The 18,093-nt window shown below is 41.0% G+C and overlaps 1 protein-coding gene across 13 annotated transcripts in view; it reads left to right on the top strand.

Annotated features, from left to right (window-relative positions):
* The window catches only part of Dock10 (dedicator of cytokinesis 10), a 249,752-nt gene that overhangs the window by 98,833 nt on the left and 132,826 nt on the right, over nt 1-18,093 (top strand). For 9 of the 13 annotated variants that reach the window (XR_009586481.1, XM_060368697.1, XM_060368695.1 and 6 more), the window contains exons 2-3: nt 813-932; nt 16,106-16,195. Coding sequence is in view for 11 of the 13 variants with exons in the window: in XM_060368697.1 (XP_060224680.1) it covers nt 813-932; nt 16,106-16,195 (210 nt within the window). In the remaining 2 variants the exon portion in view is untranslated. The remainder of the gene's footprint in view (nt 1-812; nt 933-16,105; nt 16,196-18,093) is intronic. The other 4 variants (XR_009586482.1, XM_060368696.1, XM_060368691.1 and 1 more) reach the window with 1 other exon arrangement.

Below are 18,093 nucleotides of genomic sequence, written 5' to 3'. Positions count from 1 at the left end.
CTGTTTTGTAATACTTTCTTCAGGGGAGAGCCCCATTTCTCTCACGTTGTAATCTATGTCCAGTGTGGACCAAACACATCAACTCTGCAATGACTCATTGTTTCTTCCTCCAGCATTTTTTTTCACTAGTGGGGTGGGGTGCTTCTCAGCGGATGTCCAACTTCTCTTGGATCCAGGATTTTAACATCACATGATTATCTGCATATTTTCTTCAGTCCCACCCATTTCCACCCCAGTGTACACCTCATTGTTCAGTTGTTCTATCCTAGCAGAGACTCACCCAGCTTCCCTCTGTAGAGGCGAAGAAGCTCAGAGCCAAGCAATTATTCCTGACACGAGATCCCTGCTTCACTGACAACAAATATAGCCTGCAATAGCTTGATTCCTAGTGGGATGCCAACGTTTGCAAACTGACCTAAGTAGGGCCCACAAAGTATCTGACTCAGCACAAGCAGTGAGGATCACTGTCATAACACTATCCTGAATAAGCAGTGTAGTGTGATCCTAATGTAGAAAGGATCACATATACATGAACATACACCCTATTCCCATCAGTACAGCTTGAATTGCTCAGGGATCCATTGGGCATTTTAGGGTCTCCTCACATTATTTCAGACCTGGAAATGCTTACTGTGCAGTTCTGTGGCTTTGTCCCAAATTCCTGGGGTCCATGTGAGACTGCCTCAGAAGAACCACGCTTGTGATGTCAATAACAGCTCAAAACACGAGACTGCAGCGGTCACAGAAAAGAAGCAAGATGATACACATAATGGTTAACTCCTTTTTCTTTTTGTTATTTTTTTTTCCCCCAGCAGGAAAAGCCAAGGCTTTTGGAGCCTTTGGATTATGAAACTGTCATTGAAGAACTTGAAAAGACCTATCGGGATGATCCTCTTCAGGACCTTCTGTTCTTCCCCAGTGATGACTTCTCAGTAAGTATCGTCACTTCTTTTTTCTCATGGCCACCCTGTCCCAAATGGCTGCAGCAGAAGGCTGTTTCCAGCCATAGAATAACCCGAGGGCTTCCCCAGCTTGGAGGAGTGGGCGTGAGGTTCCACAGTGGATGCAAAGAACCAGAGCATTACATGGTGCTGCCTCAGTCCGAGTTGGTGCTCATGCCCAGGGCTCTTCCCGTGGCCTTCCTTTGACTCACAGAATGCTTCTTCCTTCAGACTATTTCTAACTAAAAGCTTCTAAGAAACAAAAATCAACCGGAGACAGAGTAGAAGCTTACTGGTACAAAAGAGGCAGTTATTTAAAACCACCATGAATCTTTATTCAGGAGATGGTGCAGCTTGGGGTCAAAACAAGAACATCTTTGTGGAATGATTTATGATGTGAGCGATCTTTTCTTTAGGACAATGGACACTTAAGATGCTCCTGAGGTTAGTGGAGAGAATGAATGAAACAGAGAGAGGTGGCTCACTTAGTTAAGAGCTTGTCCTCAAAGCTTGAGGACCTGAATCCATCCCCCAGAACCTACATTAAAAAGTCTGATGCGGTGCAGTGACACGTAGTCGTAATCCCTGGGATTACAACTGGGAGGTAGAAGCACTGGGAGGTAGAAACAGGAGCTGGGTTGCCAGCGACCAGCTCCAGATCACTGTGAGAGACCAAGAGAGAAGGAAAGGAAACTAAGAGTGAAGATAAATATGACAAAGTTGTGGATGATGAACATTAGTATGCCCCAAGAATTAAATTCTGTTATTTGTAGTCAGCTGGAGCACTGTTACCAAGTGGCTCTACAAACAGAGGTTGCCCTGGGCAGCTGGTAACCTTTTCCATTTTTTCCTAAGACATCTCAGTCTGCTGACTGAGTAGTCTCAGACATCTCAGACCACAACATTGCAGATGAGAAGGCAGCTGGAGGGTAAGTCTGCTGAGCAGGCTGTGCCCATGGGATTCTCTATCAAGGAGGACAGGCCTCCATTTCCACATTTTACTAAGACAGCTTCAGCATCCTCTCTCACCTTTAGGGACAGATGAAGCTTCTGACTTCAAAGGGGTTAATCTTTTCTTCTTCCTCTGTGGATTTAGGAAAAAGAAGGTACACGGGGTTGCAGTTGTAGCTAAGTTGATAGAGGGATTGCCTGAAATTCTTCAGGGCACATGTCTGATGGAATGCAAAAAGAAATCCAGGAGATGGAATTCTTTTCTGTTCCAACTATGGATAATGGGGGAAGAAAGGAGGCAGATGCAGGCATAAGAAAAATAGTTCTTCCAGTATATCTTTCAATGTTGTAAAATGACTTCCATTTACCATTGGCACATTTTAAGAGAGGCTTATCTCTGCAGATCTCAGTTCTGTGGTTGAACCAGCACTGGGCCTTGAACTGCAATATGAAGTTTAACTTCCTCCTCCCCCTCCTCCTCCTCCTCCTCCTCCTCCTCCTCCTCCTCCTCCTCCTCCTCCTCCTCCTCCTCCTCCTCCTCCTCCTCCTCCTCCAATTCCACATCCTTATTTTGATTGTTCAGCCTGGAGATAAACCTACCTAAAAGCCATTTTGTCAGACAGCATGAAAATTCATGAATATTGGAGCATCTTTTTCTCCGAGCTCTGTCATCCAGAAATATGTCAAGTACCTCTTCAAGAGTCCCTCCAGCTCAGAATGAGAGTGAGGAAGCATGGGTGAACTTCATATTTGCTCTGAATTTAAACTCCATTTTTGTCATCTTTTTCAGACTCATTTAAAAATTGTTTATAACTGTCTTTTTTCTCTCTTTCCTTCTTTCTTTCTCTTGACCTTTGTCAACCTTAGCAGTATAAACAGAGTCAAAAATAGCATATCACTCTACTTTCCCAATCAGAGCACTCCAATCAGTCATGGGACTAATTTATCATGTGCTTATTGAAACCTTATGTGTGGTTCCTCATTGCCTCCATAATGAATCTGTAGGGACAATTAGATGACTCAGTGAGCAAAGGAAGCATCTTTTTTGGTCCTAAGGACCCAAGTTTGATTTCCCAGAATGCACGTAGTGGAAGGAGAGAATACAATCCCACAATGAGTCTTCTGACCTCTTCCCCAACCACTTTCAAACCCACTAGAGTGGACTTGAAATACTAGCACTATTCTAACCATGCTATTGTATCACACACCCCTGTTTTCTTTATTTCTTTGATAAGTATAAGATCTTACATACTGACATTGTTCTAATAATTAAGAGGTAGCAGTGACTAAATAAAAATGTCTTAGATCTAAGGATACTGAGCATCTTATTGATATGCGACGGAAAGAATAATAAAACCGATTAACAAATTAATTGAAAAGGTAAATATTATTTTAGAAGGTAAAAACAGAGCAATGTGTTGGAAACTGAGTCCCAGAAGGACTGAATTAGACTGGATAATTGAGCAGCCCCTCTGACTAGGTGGCATCTGAGCTTCGCTCTGATTTCTCAAGGGGGATCAGACGTGGCAAAAAACCAAGGAAGTACTGGTCTGTGCTCATAGAAGAGCAGAGGTGAGGTTATACTAGCTCTCAGGTCAGACAGACAAAGTTGCCTGAGGATGAAATAAAGTTTTCATATCTTTTTCTAAATGCAAGCAGTGAGTCAATGACCTGTTCTTAGAACCAATGGCTGGAGTTATTAACAACACATGTCACCTCTTTGTGGATGACATGTAATGGGGTTTAGAAGAAGCCACAGGCCAGCTGGGAGAAAAGCACCCAATTAGTGCACCCAAGAGATATATAATGCCCTCTAATCATATTACCAGAAAATTATATTTCCTCTGAATGGATGAATTTTCGTTTGTATTAAGTAATTGACAATGGGGAGTATTGAACATTATATCCACACAAAATTGCCAGGGATTTTTAGGAATGGTCTGACATACTTTTCTCATTCTTTCTTGCCCTGTTTTTCTCATTTATTTCTTATGCATTTTGGCTTGGAATTCCAAATCCCATGGGTAGTGTGCTGCCTATTTTTGTATGTCCCATGAGCTAAGAATTGTTGGTTTAAATAGTTGAAGGGAAAAAAATTTAGTTGGTAACAAGTGAAAATTGTCTGAAATACATGTTCTGGTATTCATAAGCTGAGTTTTACTCCAGCACTTATACCAATTTATTTCATCATTGCCAGTGGCTTTCAGGCTGCAAAGACAGGTGTCTAAGCTGCAGAATTGAGCTGGGCACACAGCACTGTTCTAGTTCAATTTCTGTGTTGTCATGAAATAATCCTGACCAGAAACAACCTAGTGGAAGAATGGTCTAGTCCGTTACCGTGGGGACGTCCAGACAGGAGCTTAATGCAAGTCATCTCCAGCCAGGAGCTGAGAACAAATTCGTGGCTCCCCACTTGCTGCTGGCTTTGTTTGTTCCTTTTGTGTTTATAATCAGCTGGTTTTCTTCACTCTCGTACAAGTTAGGGCCCAGTTCACGAAGCGGTGTTGCCTGCAATAGAACCAGTCTTTCTATACGGATTAATATCAGTCAAGACAGGCCCCCATAGACATCCCACAGGACGGCCTTATCTAGAGCATTTTCCATTAAGAATCTTCCCACAGGGTTCTAGGGTTCATGGTGACAGATATAACTAACCAGGACAAGCCCTAAAACACTTATCCTTAGAGTATGCACACACATACACACAAACACATACATGCACACACAAGCACAAACCTGCACATACATGTACAAACACACATACACACACACACACACCACTCTGATAAAATATAAATGTATGTATGTATACATATATATGTATATATTACCTGACATCATCACCTGCCCCATTCACAGCCTATGTCGCTTAGGAGTATTGCTCACCACCATAAAAACATACCATGCTCCTAGAAAGTGAGTTATTTCCTTGACTCTGCTGGAGTCCTGGGATTCTCTGTGATGTGTTCCAGCAGAAGTGACAACTACCAGACAAGTCTTAAAGGGTTTGAGTATGGAGCATCTTAAAATTCTCACCTGTCTTTCTAACTATCACTTATCAGGATTCTGCTCTTCAGAAGACCCAGCTCATTTTTCTGTTTCTATGGTTCCAAGCACCCACATCTCCTGCCGATGTGATTCATTACTTGCTTTGTTTAAACAATATTTATTCAGCACCCCCGCAGGGTGCTGAATAGAGAACAGAACTTCCTAGAGGAGTGAGACTGACAAGGAGCACAAGAGTCTTATGCTTTACCAACTCGTACCCTAATATGGAGAAAGAATCAGCATGATGAAATCACCTGTGCTTAAGTACCAAGAAGCAGCCCTGAGCCTGGCATTTGATATCCCCACAGGAAAGCGTTCTTCTCACCATCAAGTATTCTTGCATTGCAAGCATCAACCTTTTACCTCTCCACTCTGAAGGCATCATTTGTTGCCTAGGTACCCAGAATTTCTATCGGGACCTCTTGCTTTCTCTGTAGACATTCTTGGATTCGTTCACAGTCTGTACTAACTGGAAGCTCTCAGAGTCACAAACCAGATGAGCTCATGCCTCTACTTAGAACCTTCCTCCACCCAACTCCATTCTTCACTCCTCTCTCTGTCACCTAATGGTGACACCTAATGTCACTCTCTGGCTCTAGATGGTCTCTAAGCTCATCTCCTGGCCTTATCTCTGGGTCATCACACAGAACACCTGACATTCATTCTGTTCTCACACTTAGCAAACTCTTTGCCTCTCTAGGACCCATGGCCTTACACACCTGAATCCTGGAATTCATCTGTGACTTAGATGTAAATGTAACCTATTGGTTTTTTGTTTGTTTGTTTTTAACAAAATCCCAAATGTTTGATTTTACCAATAAACACTCAGCAGCCAGATGCTGGGGTGAAAGCCTGCTAGCTCAGAGAGGCAGAGAGAGCATCCAGCTGACCTTCCTCCTCAGCTGTCAATCCAAAAAAGCAGGCTCCTTCCCATGCTGTCACAAAAAACTTAAACTGAATGTCCCTCCCTTCTACTTCCGGTGTGTCTATCTGTCCTCCTGACTTCCTCTTGCTCTCTATGTTTTGTTTTGTTTGTTTTGTTTTTTTTCCCAGTGTTCACTCCCTGTCTTGTGGTTGTGTGCTCCACCTCTTGACCTAGGGTTAACTTGATTTAATCCTGTTTACAGTATTCAAGCAGAAAGCTCTTGGGTTAAAAGTGCTTGCTAAGGCTGAGGCACACCACAACTAGGAACAGGTTTTTCCAGTAAACAACACAGTCTCAGGGTTCACAGAGTGATGGAACTTCCTGCAATAGTGACCTCTGCAAAGAAGAATCATCCATGTCCAGCCTTGTCCCCTAGTGCACCAGATTTACCCTATCACAACCCGGTTGCTTCACTTTAGAGCGTTGGTTACTCCCTGGAAACATCTCCATTTTTGTTTGCTGGCTTGCTCTTTCTCTTCATGGTTCTGGAATGCACACCCAGACCACCTTGCACATACAGCAGGCGCTCCACCACTGAGCTGCTCCCTCGCCTTTCAGTTTGTTTTCTTCACCTTCCTAGCACGTGCTTCTTACCAAATCACAACTCCGGCAGGCCAGGGGTATTTTCTTCCCTCATCATTGTAAGATGCAAGGCAACCAAGGTAGCACTTGGCACAAAGCCAAGCACAGCAATAAATTTAGGGAACTGGAAAGATGGCTCCACGGCTAAGGTGCTCGCCACATAAGCGTGGACACCTGAGTTCAGACACCAGCAAACCAAGGAACTTTCAGGCAGGCATTGCAGCCTGCTGAGAACTCCAGGCAGAGCTGACTGAGACATGACAAGCTATATTGCTGAACTCTATTGCTGAATTCCACTGCTAAAGAGCACTGGAGAGCAATTCCTGATACCAGCCTTTGGCCTTCACATGCACACACATTTACATACATGCAAAACATGCATACACACACACACACACACACACACACACACACACACATGTACCACACAAACATGAAAAATAGAAAAAGAAAAAATAATAAAAATAAATTTCATAAACTTTCTTTCAGAAGCCATTGGGTTGCTACTTTAGGAAATAACTTCAATTCTTTGGATACCTTAGGAACCAAAAGCGATTCTGAAGTAAAAAAATCTTTGGTTAAAAAGGAATAGAGTAACTGCCTTTGCTTTATAATGAGAAAAATGAAGGTTAGTAAGAAACTTTTCTCATTGACACAAATCAACGTATCGCCTTAAAAAAGAAAACACTGAGAAACTTGATTCTTTTCCCTAGAGACTCACTCTGTCCAGCACAGTGCTGGCACACAGCTGACACCAGCAAAAGAAGCTTCCTCCCTCTGACACTTTAATATACTAATCTGATTGATTTCTGTTACTAGGTAAGGGAGAAAATTAGTTCCTATCCATAGATCCAACACCCAGTATACTGTATGGCTCATGGGCATTCCAAAAATCTGTCAAATGGTTAAATGTTATTCCAAACGCATTTTTCTTCACCCTGGCACACCTCATAGAAATTACTCTCCTACCATGTAGATTCAGGGTCTAGACAACACAAACTTCTGTACTACTTCCATCATAACCTTGTAGTTTGAAAAAAAAAAAAAACCAATGTACATACATGTATTAATCCATGTGTTCAAAGACATGTACATCTTCACATCTTCATCTTCGTTGAATTTGCTACTGGTGATTTTATCTTTATATTTTGACTTTGGTAGTACTAGAAACAGACCAAAAATATAGTTGGTCACATCTCTGTGTGACTCAGTAGAGTAGCTATGAGGTGTGGTGGGGGGAGGCCAAGATGAAGAACAGTTTCAAGGACACCATGAATCACCTTTGATGACTCACACTAGACACTAAGGCAAAAATCATGTAACAGAAGGTGACAGAACCATGAATGATTTTCTTGCTGGGTGAAAGGTTCAGAAAGCTTGAGATAGAATCCCTTAAACAATGAAGTTCAGACGTCTAGAATCAAGGAACGCTACACCGTCAGCACTGTTTTCCAGTGATGCCCATCTAGACCACACTCCATTGAAGTTCAGCCTTGAGAACTGTCTTTGGTGAGCCAAACATGTATATCAAGACTGCCAATAACAGGAGACAACACTCACTGAAATAGTTGGACGTTCCGCAGTAAGAAGGGCCATGACTTCCAAAGTCATGGTTCTCTGCTTTCCATTCAGTGGGTCAAGTAGCTGTCAAGGAAATTACACCACCCGCTCAGAGTCCATGTTCTCTGTACTTGTTCAGAGCCAGTGTTCAAGGGCATTCAGGTTCATCTTGCCGTTGTCATTGGCGACTGCCAAAACTGAAGGACAGATTTCATCGTGTATCAAAGGCTTACGTTTTTCATAGTGTATTTTTAGTGATTGAAAGCAACTGGTACTTGGGGACTTCCAGACTTTACCACATGGGCCTTTCTAGAGAGGAAGCTGAAAGGCCTCTCGCTGTGGTTAAAGGAGAAAGGTCATGAGTTTTCTTTTTGTCTGAAATACAGCTTAATATTTTATAGGAATTTCAACTCTTTTTAATCTGTGGCTTTTCAATCTGAAAAGCAAGCTTTAAATGGCTCATAATGTTTGTACAAGGACACAGCAATTGTGATTTGAAAGCTAAGTAATAGCCTGTGTTCAATCAGATTCTTTCTAAGTTATAATATCCCTCTCATTCTAATGGGCAGGCCCTTGACCAAAGATGTGAGTAACTGAAGAAAATATTCAAACATAAGCAACTTGACCCTTTGTTTCCTTCCAAATAATATGCTATATGCCTCAAGCTTTCTAAAAAAGGGGGGGGGGGCATCCAAGTGGGAGCAAATGTTAACTCCTCAAATTTCACTGTGAAAGATGTCATCAGAAAGTCAATGTAGTCCTATTTAATTGCAAACAAGATTATGTTAGTTCTAGGAAAATGCATGGTACTAGGCATGTCATAAGTCTTACAAAGACAAGCATTGTACATTTTCTCTGTTATGAAATATAGAGAGGAGAGACAGGACATAAAAAGGGGACTATTAGGTATTTGGAAGTGGAAAATAGGAGAATAAAAAAGGCTGATGATGGTGGTGAATATGATCAAAGTATATCATATACATAAATGGAATTGTTTTAATGCAGCTTCTTTGGATAATTCATGTAAAAATGGAATTGTTTTAATGCAGCCACTTTGGATAATTAACACATATTAATTTAAAAAATAGCAAATGAAAGCAATAAAATTAGGGTAGTGAAGCAATTCTAGCTCTTTATTTTAAAGATAATATGTAGCAGCCCCTCTCTGTATTTCATTGCACCCAGAATGTATGTCCACAAGAAAATTTCTTTATACATAAATGTTCACAGAAGCATAGCACCCAAATGGAAACAGTCCAAATGTCTACAAACTAGTAACTAAAAATAATTTGGCATATTCAACAACAATATAAGAAAAACATACAGATACATTCTACACTTTGGGTGAACCTTTAATACATCACGCCTAGCCAGTCACAAAGCACTACTGTAGCAAGAATGTTTTCCCTGGAGAGATGAAATAACATTGTGCCTTCCTCATAAGGCCCAAGGACAAATGAAAATACTATTCCAAGTGTTCCCATGGGGGCAGTGAGATTATCAGGCTTAGTTACAGACCAGGAGTGAGAAGGCTTTGGAGAGGGCATTGATAACTCCAAAGCTCCTGCACTGGAACGTCTCCACACAGCATGGATGATGGCTTCTCCATAGATAGAGCACCTGTCACTAATTTCCTCCAACTATATACACTAGCTTGTCTGCAAGACCTTTAGGCCATATGCAGTCATGACTGAATTACATACAAGTAGGTGGAAGGAGTGACTGGACACTTGGGTAAGGGTCCAGTGACCCTTCCCACGACATCAGCATATGATAGAAGACCCAGTCGTCAATGACTCACTTGGATAGGCTCAGCTGATGAATATAGGACTATTTTGCTCAGATGATAGGGCTCTATGTCAACCATGTATACAAGATTCCATTTAAATGGAACACATAGGCAGTGGAAGCAGATGAGTGGTTGGTTGCCAGGTCCTGAGGAGAAGGGAATATGCTCAGGCTGCTAGGAAATAGGATTTCTTGAAGTGTGATAAACATGTGCTAAGGGTAAACAGTGATGGTGATTGTGAAATTCTGAGTATGCTCAAAATCCACAGAAACTTGTACTGTAAAATGATATGCTCTATGATAGATCAATTATATCTCAATAAAGGTCTCAGTTTTTAAATTTTTATTTATTTAAAGAAGGTTGTTCTAGGCTATGAAGTTAGAGGAGGTGTAGTCAGAGAAAGAATTCCAAAGAATCATTAAAACACCTCTACATTCAAATGTTTTAAGAGGACTAAATTTAAAAACTTACCTGAGGAGATTATATTGAGTGTGAGAAATGTAACTGCATTCTATTTTATTTGTTTATTTTTATTTTGTGTGTCCTGGTATTTTGTTTACATGTATGTTTGTGCATCACATACATGCAGTGTCCAGAAGAGGGCATCAGATCCCCTGAAACTGGGGTTACGAACCACTGTGAGCTGCCGTGGGGGTGCTTAGAATCAAACCTGGGTCCTCAGAAGAACGGCCAGTGCTCTTAATCACTGAGCCATCTCTGCAGCCCCTGACTGCAACAATTCTTATCTTTATTCCCAAAGCAGAGTTTACGACATTGCTGTTTTAGTTACTTATCTCATTGCTACAACAAAATACCCAGCAATACCGCTTAAGAAAGGGGATACTTACTTTGCTCATGGTTTGAGGGTACATTCTGTTATGGTGGAGAGACCTGGCAGTGTGAGCTTGAGACGACAGATCACGTTATATCCACAGTCAGGAAGCAGACAGGGAAGGATGCTGATTCTCAGCTTGATGTCTTCTCTCTGTTCAATTCAGGAACCCCAGCTGATCCGAAGGTGCCACCCACACTTAAAGTGGCGTTCCTTCCTCAATTAAACCCATCTAGATAATCCTTCATGGGTCTGGTAGGCCCAGAGGCTACTTTACTAGATAAACCCTCACAGATGTGCAGAGATTTGTAAATCCTATGGGGCTGACAATCCAGATTAACCCCCACATCTGCTTATACATAATAAAACACTCATTTAAAATGACTGGATGAATCAAAGAACAGCACAGCTTTGGGATTTCAGACACTCCATGTCTTGACTTCCTGTGTGACACAGACAGTAAATTACAGAGTTTGAGGGAGAGATGAGCTTTGGGTGAACAATAGTTCCTTTTAGTTTTACTTATTTTTTGTTTGTTTGTTTGATTGATTGATTTTTTAAGGGGCTGGTATCTGTTTGAAACCTGAGGATTACAGAGAGTAAGTTGAGGGTTTCTTGCCCGGTGAAAGGCAGAAGTAAGGAGCCCTGTAGGCTCTGCACCATCGTGGAAGAGGAGGTGTAGGCTGCCCTGTGGAAAAAGTCCTGGAGAGTCAGCCAGGGTGAGCAGGCTGCTGGGTCGGCAAAGTTCTCATCTGAGGGAATCACGGCTTTCATGCTTTTTCCTCAGCCTCCCTGCATGGTGGGCTGAGCCTGCAGCCCTGAGTCTAACTTATTAAGGGGACATGCAGGTGTGGCATGCACCTTTATGCCGATGGAGCACTCGCTTCTGTTACTGCTCACATCTTTTCTTTCCTTGAGAATGCACAGTCACATGCTTCTCAAGAAAATTTTGAAAGCACACACACACACACACACGCACAACCAGTTGTGTTAACTACACTGACCATTATGTGCTATAAATGTATCAGATTATCACATGTACGTCATTAAATCTGCAATAACTCAAGTAATAGCTATTGTGAAAGAACAAATGTTTTGTTCCTATTTCTATAGGGAATGGAAAATGCACCTTTGGTCTAGAATAGTGGTTTTCAACTAGTGGGCCAAGACCCTTTGGGGGTAGCATATTAGATATCCTTACAGAAGCAAAATTACAATTATGAAATAGCAGTGAAATAATTTTATAGTTGGGGGTCTCTACAACATTAGAAACTGTATTAAAGGGTCACAGCATTAGGAAGGCTGAGAACTGCTGGTTTAGAAGATGAATCACAAAAAAAAAAAGTGAAATAACTTTCCCAGTATTTTTGCTGGTCTGAGAGTTAAAAAGTTTGAACTTTACTGACATCCTTAAATAGTATAGTGACTAAGTTGTCATGCTGGACCTTGTTGGATCATGAATACACCCTGCTTGTGGATGGTTGCTCACAGTTTATGCAACCTACATTCTACAGTTCTTGTCAAAACTAGAAGAGATTGCCTGTAGATCTCGGTGAAGTTATTAAAGAGACATTCTCATGTAGTTAACAATAAATAAGAAAAAACACATCAGTGGTTTCTGAATGTAGTGAAAAGTGTTTACAAAGCAAGTACAGCAATGTGTCTTCTTCAATAAAACACGACATTGGTACGTTAACCTCCTAAATTAAGTGGCATTTTTCTTTCAGTACGTGATTAACTCAGCACAGATATTAAACGTGAGCTACTTGTTTACTGTGAAACTGCTTTCATCTCCGTTACAACTGGTGGATTACCTTAACCAGCCATCTTTGCTGCTCTTGCCTTTAGCAGCTGGGACCTAGCATCAGTACTGACATAGCCTTCTCAGCGCTGAGATCATAAAAGCAATTTCCCCCAGGGTTTTGCAGTGGTGTTTAGCCAGCTGAGAAATGGCCCCTGTGCACTTAGGCTGAAGTCTAATCTGGAGTCCTTTTAGCCAGCAGAATGGCAGCTGCAACAAAAACCACAAGAACTACCCAGTACAGCTTAGAAGGAACTAGAAAGTAAAGGGGCTGCAGTCAAAGATGCCGATATCATGGGCCTAAAACTGCAAACACAGGCTTGGGGCCATCAGTTCGGAAGAAGTTTTCCTTTCCAAATGCCTGACAATACACCCCTTATAAAACTCTTGCCCCCACATGAGGAGCTCGGCGGCAAGCCAGCACTGTCTCAGATCTGTTCCACGCTGCTGAAATATACCAATTGTGGAACACAGCTTTACTAAAGAGAACAGGAAGTCTGTTGTGGCCAAGGCAATTTGTAGTGGTCTGAAAGCACCGACTTCTCGGAAAGGAAATTCTTTTTAAATGTATTAATACCCCTAACAAACAGAATTCTTTATACTTCTATTTTGAACAAGTTTCTTGTGCTCCAACACAAGCACTTCAGACAAGTGCAAAATAAGTGGAAGAAAACCAAAGTTTTGAAAGTTCTAGCCTCATGGCAGCCTCTTAGTTGTTTTGTTTTGTTTTGTTTTGTTTTTTCCAGACAGATGCTCCAGTGTTACCTTGAGATAGTTAGCGTGTTATAGCACACACACACACATGCATATGCACATCCCTTCTCCTGTGTCATTGTTGGTGTTGGTGCAAGGCATTTGACAGGCACAGAAGGTGCAAAATAACGTCTTAGATTTATTGCAGGGTTTCATGAGCATGAGTCAGTTACTGTGGTCTTATTTAATAAAGGATCAGCACCATTTCTTGACCAAAGACGATCAGGAATCCTTCGCTGCAGTGTACATATGACAAAGTGGGTTTTCTAACTCTCCAGAAGTGATTTCCAGCCTCGTGTGTTGCACATGACTGTTATGTATTGGTCTATCTTCATTGTGCTAGATTAGCAATGAAGTACCCCTGTGAGCACAGATCCTACGATACTGACCCCAACGCCTGAAGTTTACGGTTCTGTTTTGAATCCGCCACTCTTTTTCCCCAGACAAGCAGTGATCTTAGCAGGACAATAGGTTCATGGTGTCACTCGAAGCTTTGTTTGAAATCACCTTGCCCTGATTCCCATTAGGCTCAAGGGATATTTTAGAAGAGCTGTAATTTAATAAATAAAAATAAAAACAAGAAAAGAATAGCATCATGTTTGGAAATGAGAAAAAATAAATATTGACACCCCTTTTTGTTTAACAGTATGAATGTACTGTATTTTTTTAAGTTATAGAAAGCAAAATTTGTAATCTTAACTTGCAAGACTTTCTGAAAACAAAGCTAGTAGCCATGTTTGGCTCTGAGCTGTCTTTCCAAAGTCATTGCTGCGTCACCGAAATCTGAGCAATAATCCCTGAGGCTCGGTTTTGACACAGTTGTTAGTATTCACAGGGAGTCTAGCAATAAAGAAACTATTTAAAGGAGGAGATGTACAAGGAATTAGAAATGAAATAAATCCAGATATCAGCTGGGGCAGTGGTACGTACCCATAATCCAAGCACTCGGGGAGACAGAGGCAGGCAGATCTCTGTGAGTTCAAGGCCAGCCTGGTTGGCAAAGTGAGCCTAGGACACCCAAGGCTGCACAGAGAAACCCTGTCTCCAAAACAAGACAAAAATCCAGATCTATCTCACCTGGTTGTTCTATCTCACTGCACTCTACGAGGAAATGACCACTTCCTGGTCTGTCTGCAGACTTCTGCTTGGCCTGCAGGACCCACACTCGTTCTCTTTGTCTACGCTAGGTTTAAGCTGGAAGTCCCAGCTCTTGCACCCCCTTTCCTGGAGATGCCATGAGCTGAGCTTGTCCTGTAGCTGTGCTTTAAGTTGAGCATTATCTTTACTGAGTGGAGTATCTGAAACAATACTTTTTTTTTTTTCATTATTTTAATCCTCTGATCTTAGACTCACATGGCATCCTTCCTCTTTCACGATGTAAAAATCGTGGCTTCTCATGTACATGTGGACATGCATTCTCTCAAAAGACACATCCATGTTTCATGCACATTCACACATGCACAGAAGTGCACGGATTGACACAGTACAGGCATGCATGTACCACACCCATGAGCAGCACACAAACTTACAGTATCTATATACACACTTATGCATAACCACATGCCCAACAGGCATTTACTGTATAGATACACTCACGCATTACACTAATCTCTCTCTCTCTCTCTCTCTCACACACACACACACACTGAGCTACTTGCCACACCCACACATACCAGAAACTCTGATGTGCATATATACACTCACCTGTCCTTAACACAGAACACACACACACACACACACACACACACACACACACACTATAGACACATGCTCAGGAACAATTCAACAGATAACCAGGTTAATTGCCCTGTTAAACACTATGGTTATGACAGTGACAACAAACAAATTATTTTCCTGCATGGGACTTGCATCACAGGTGAAGGGAAAATTTAAAGAGAATCCCAAGTCTGGTGTCAGGATGAAAGGAATGGAGCACGCGGGGCTGCTCCTGCTGGCAGAGCTGGCGGCAGCACCCGGCACCCAACGGCCCCTCTTGTACCGCGTTTTCCTAAACGAACAATGGGTTTTCAATCACTGATCCAGAAGCGTGCCTTTCATCAGGACTGGTTTGTATAAACCATAGTTCAAATCTCAGGAACTCTCGGAAATCCTTCGTGTTTGGGGAATGTGTGGTGTTAATGCTCTCACTATTGGTACCACAGCAGGGACTGTCAGGCATTTTTCACCACATAATCATCAAAGGGTGCAGACTGAAGAAAGCCGGTGGCTGTGATGCAATCATATTAGAGAAATTATAAGCCGGAAGCAGGAGATACATCAAACGAAAACAGCCTTTAAATTCTAGTTTGGATGTTTCAGGATGTGCTTTGCATGAGTTTTTGTATACCCATTTAATAAAAAGCTATTTGCTTAAATAGCTATTTGTTTAAATTCATGGAAAATCCTTTACTTATTTCCACAGAAAATAACACATAAAACATGACCTATTGTCTTCAAAGTTCAAGTTTATTATACATTCGTCCTGTCACACAACTATATTTGTGTATACACATACACACAAACACTTCCTAAATGGGGCTAAGTTTACATGTTACTATTTACAATAGGATTTTATAAGTGGTTAAAACATTCCAGATTTATTTTGACATGAACAGCAGGAATAGTAACAAAAGATTCCTATAGAAACAAGCTACAAACACAGATGTTCACAATTTTCTTTTCCTCTCAGTAATAAAACCCATCTTAAAACTTTGAGCTACATAGATAAAGCAGTATCTACGGGAATGCTAGCAGTCCTAGGTTTAGGGCCATTTGGCTCTTCTTTCATAGTGATTAAAATCATCAAGGCCGGGGAAACCTCTCCGCCCAGCTCTATGACAATTTATTCTTCTGTTTTCAGGATAGTGGTCAGCTCCATGCTTTCAAGATGGGAGGCCTAATTTCTTTTCCTTGTTCTTCCCAGACAGCCACGGTTCCTTGGGACATCAGAACAGTGTATTCAACAGTACCGGAAGAGGCAGAGCACAAAGCCGAAAGTTTGCTGGTGAAAGAGGTAAATGTGACACGTTCATTCACCCCCAGCCACCATGCCAGGCAATCTCAACGTGCTTTGCTTTCCGCATGCTTGTCTGCAACCCAGAATTTTACAAATTGTCTCAGTTGTGATGCCTTTCAATCTCTGTGTGGGCCTCCATCTTTCTGCAGCCATCTTTGATTATATGGTAACTGCTCTGTTTTAGGTTTCTCTTTCGTTTGCTCTTTTCTTTAAACTTCCACACTGTAAAGTGTTGAGTATTTTAATAGAAAGATTGGATTTCGTTTTACTTGTGCAGGCAGCACTGCATAACACAGGCTGTAGTATTTGAGAATGTTGGACTGTAGAGTGTCTGTTTTTAAAAATACTGTTGTCTCGACTGCTGTGAAAAGAGCCCATGATAAATTTCTTTGGACAGCTTAAGGGACTGATTTGAAAATCCGCTGGTGGAACAGCTTCATCATCTTGCTTTGGGGTTAGGCCTGCATGCAGCAGTCGAGTAGCAGGGCTTTAATGATGAAGCCAGCCCCTCCTTTACACACCAGCAGATGCTTAAAGTACAGTCCAGCACAGGGTAACTGGCAGAGGAAGGGTCTGAATGTCTCCTTTATTTTAAGAAAGTGGTGTATCCTAATTAGGATTCAAGTAAAACTTCGATGGTGTTTAATTATCAAGTTGGACTGTTTAACCAGATTGTCTCCTATGTCACTCACTAAAAGCTGCCTGTTCTTCATGAAGATCCTAACTTTGGTTGCTGGATTTAGTTCCTGGTCCCTTCTGGTTTTGTTGTAAAGGAGAGTATAATATTTAAAGTACACTTACTTTTCTTACTGTTAATTGCTAATATATTTAACATATTTTTGAGCTATTGGTTTTAATATGAATAACTAATTCATCAAACTCTGTATGGTTATTTTATTTTTTGATTCATAGTTATATCATTTGCAAATGATTGGATTTTTCTTCTTTCCAAATAAGCATAGTATGTCCTTAACTTTTGTCTCGTATTATCTAATATCCTTAAAATAATGTTGGGTATTAGCGAATATTGAATGTACTCTTTTGCTGTCTGATTTATTTTTATTTTATGAGGAAGGCCATTATTACCCTTTCCATCCTATAAAATACCACTTTTACTTTGGATTCTGATAGTACATAACTGTCTTTTAAGAAATGACTTTCTTAGTTCCATTGAAGTGCCCATAAATGGTTCTCTTTCATCAGAATACCTAATCAATATATATATATATATATATATATATATCTTTTCTGATATAGCTCAGCCCTGAAGTAGAATTCATGAATTCTTTGCATGTTTATTTGCATTTCTGATATGAACCTTCTTGTTTATTTTGTGTAATTACCCTAATAAGCTGTTAGATTTTTTTTATTGCTGTTTTATTACAAGCTTTTGACTATATAGGAATAAGTAAATTTTGCACCTTATACATGAGTAAATTTGCATCTACAAAAACGAGTAAAATTTATTTCTGGCTTTTATTTTATTCTGTTGATATTACAAAAAAATCTAGTTTTAAAAAGTAAATTGGGGATACAACTGTAGTGTCTGGGGTAGTCAGCAGATTGACTAGACACCACTATAATTTTGGGGGAACAGAAGCATAACTTTACAAGGACATAATGAATGGAGAGAAGAAACCCCATGTGACTTCTAGCACGCTCTTGTCATGTAACTACACTGATAACACGGGATGGTCATGAAGTCATTGTATGACAAAGAACGTGTACCAACAGCAGCAACAGTAAAAGCCATGGGTAGTGAGACAGGCTAGCTTGCTCGGAATAAAAGCAGTGAGGTCAGTTTTAGAGAGCTCCTTTCAGATGTGCTAGCAAAAGAATGCATGTATTTTACCTACAAGGTCCCCTGTGCTGACAGCTCACAAGAATTTCGAATT

Source organism: Meriones unguiculatus, chromosome 15, assembly GCF_030254825.1.
Source record: "Meriones unguiculatus strain TT.TT164.6M chromosome 15, Bangor_MerUng_6.1, whole genome shotgun sequence".
Taxonomy (NCBI): domain Eukaryota; kingdom Metazoa; phylum Chordata; class Mammalia; order Rodentia; family Muridae; genus Meriones; species Meriones unguiculatus.
The sequence above is the reverse complement of the archived record's forward strand: the minus strand, read 5'-3'. Positions and strand labels throughout refer to the sequence as shown.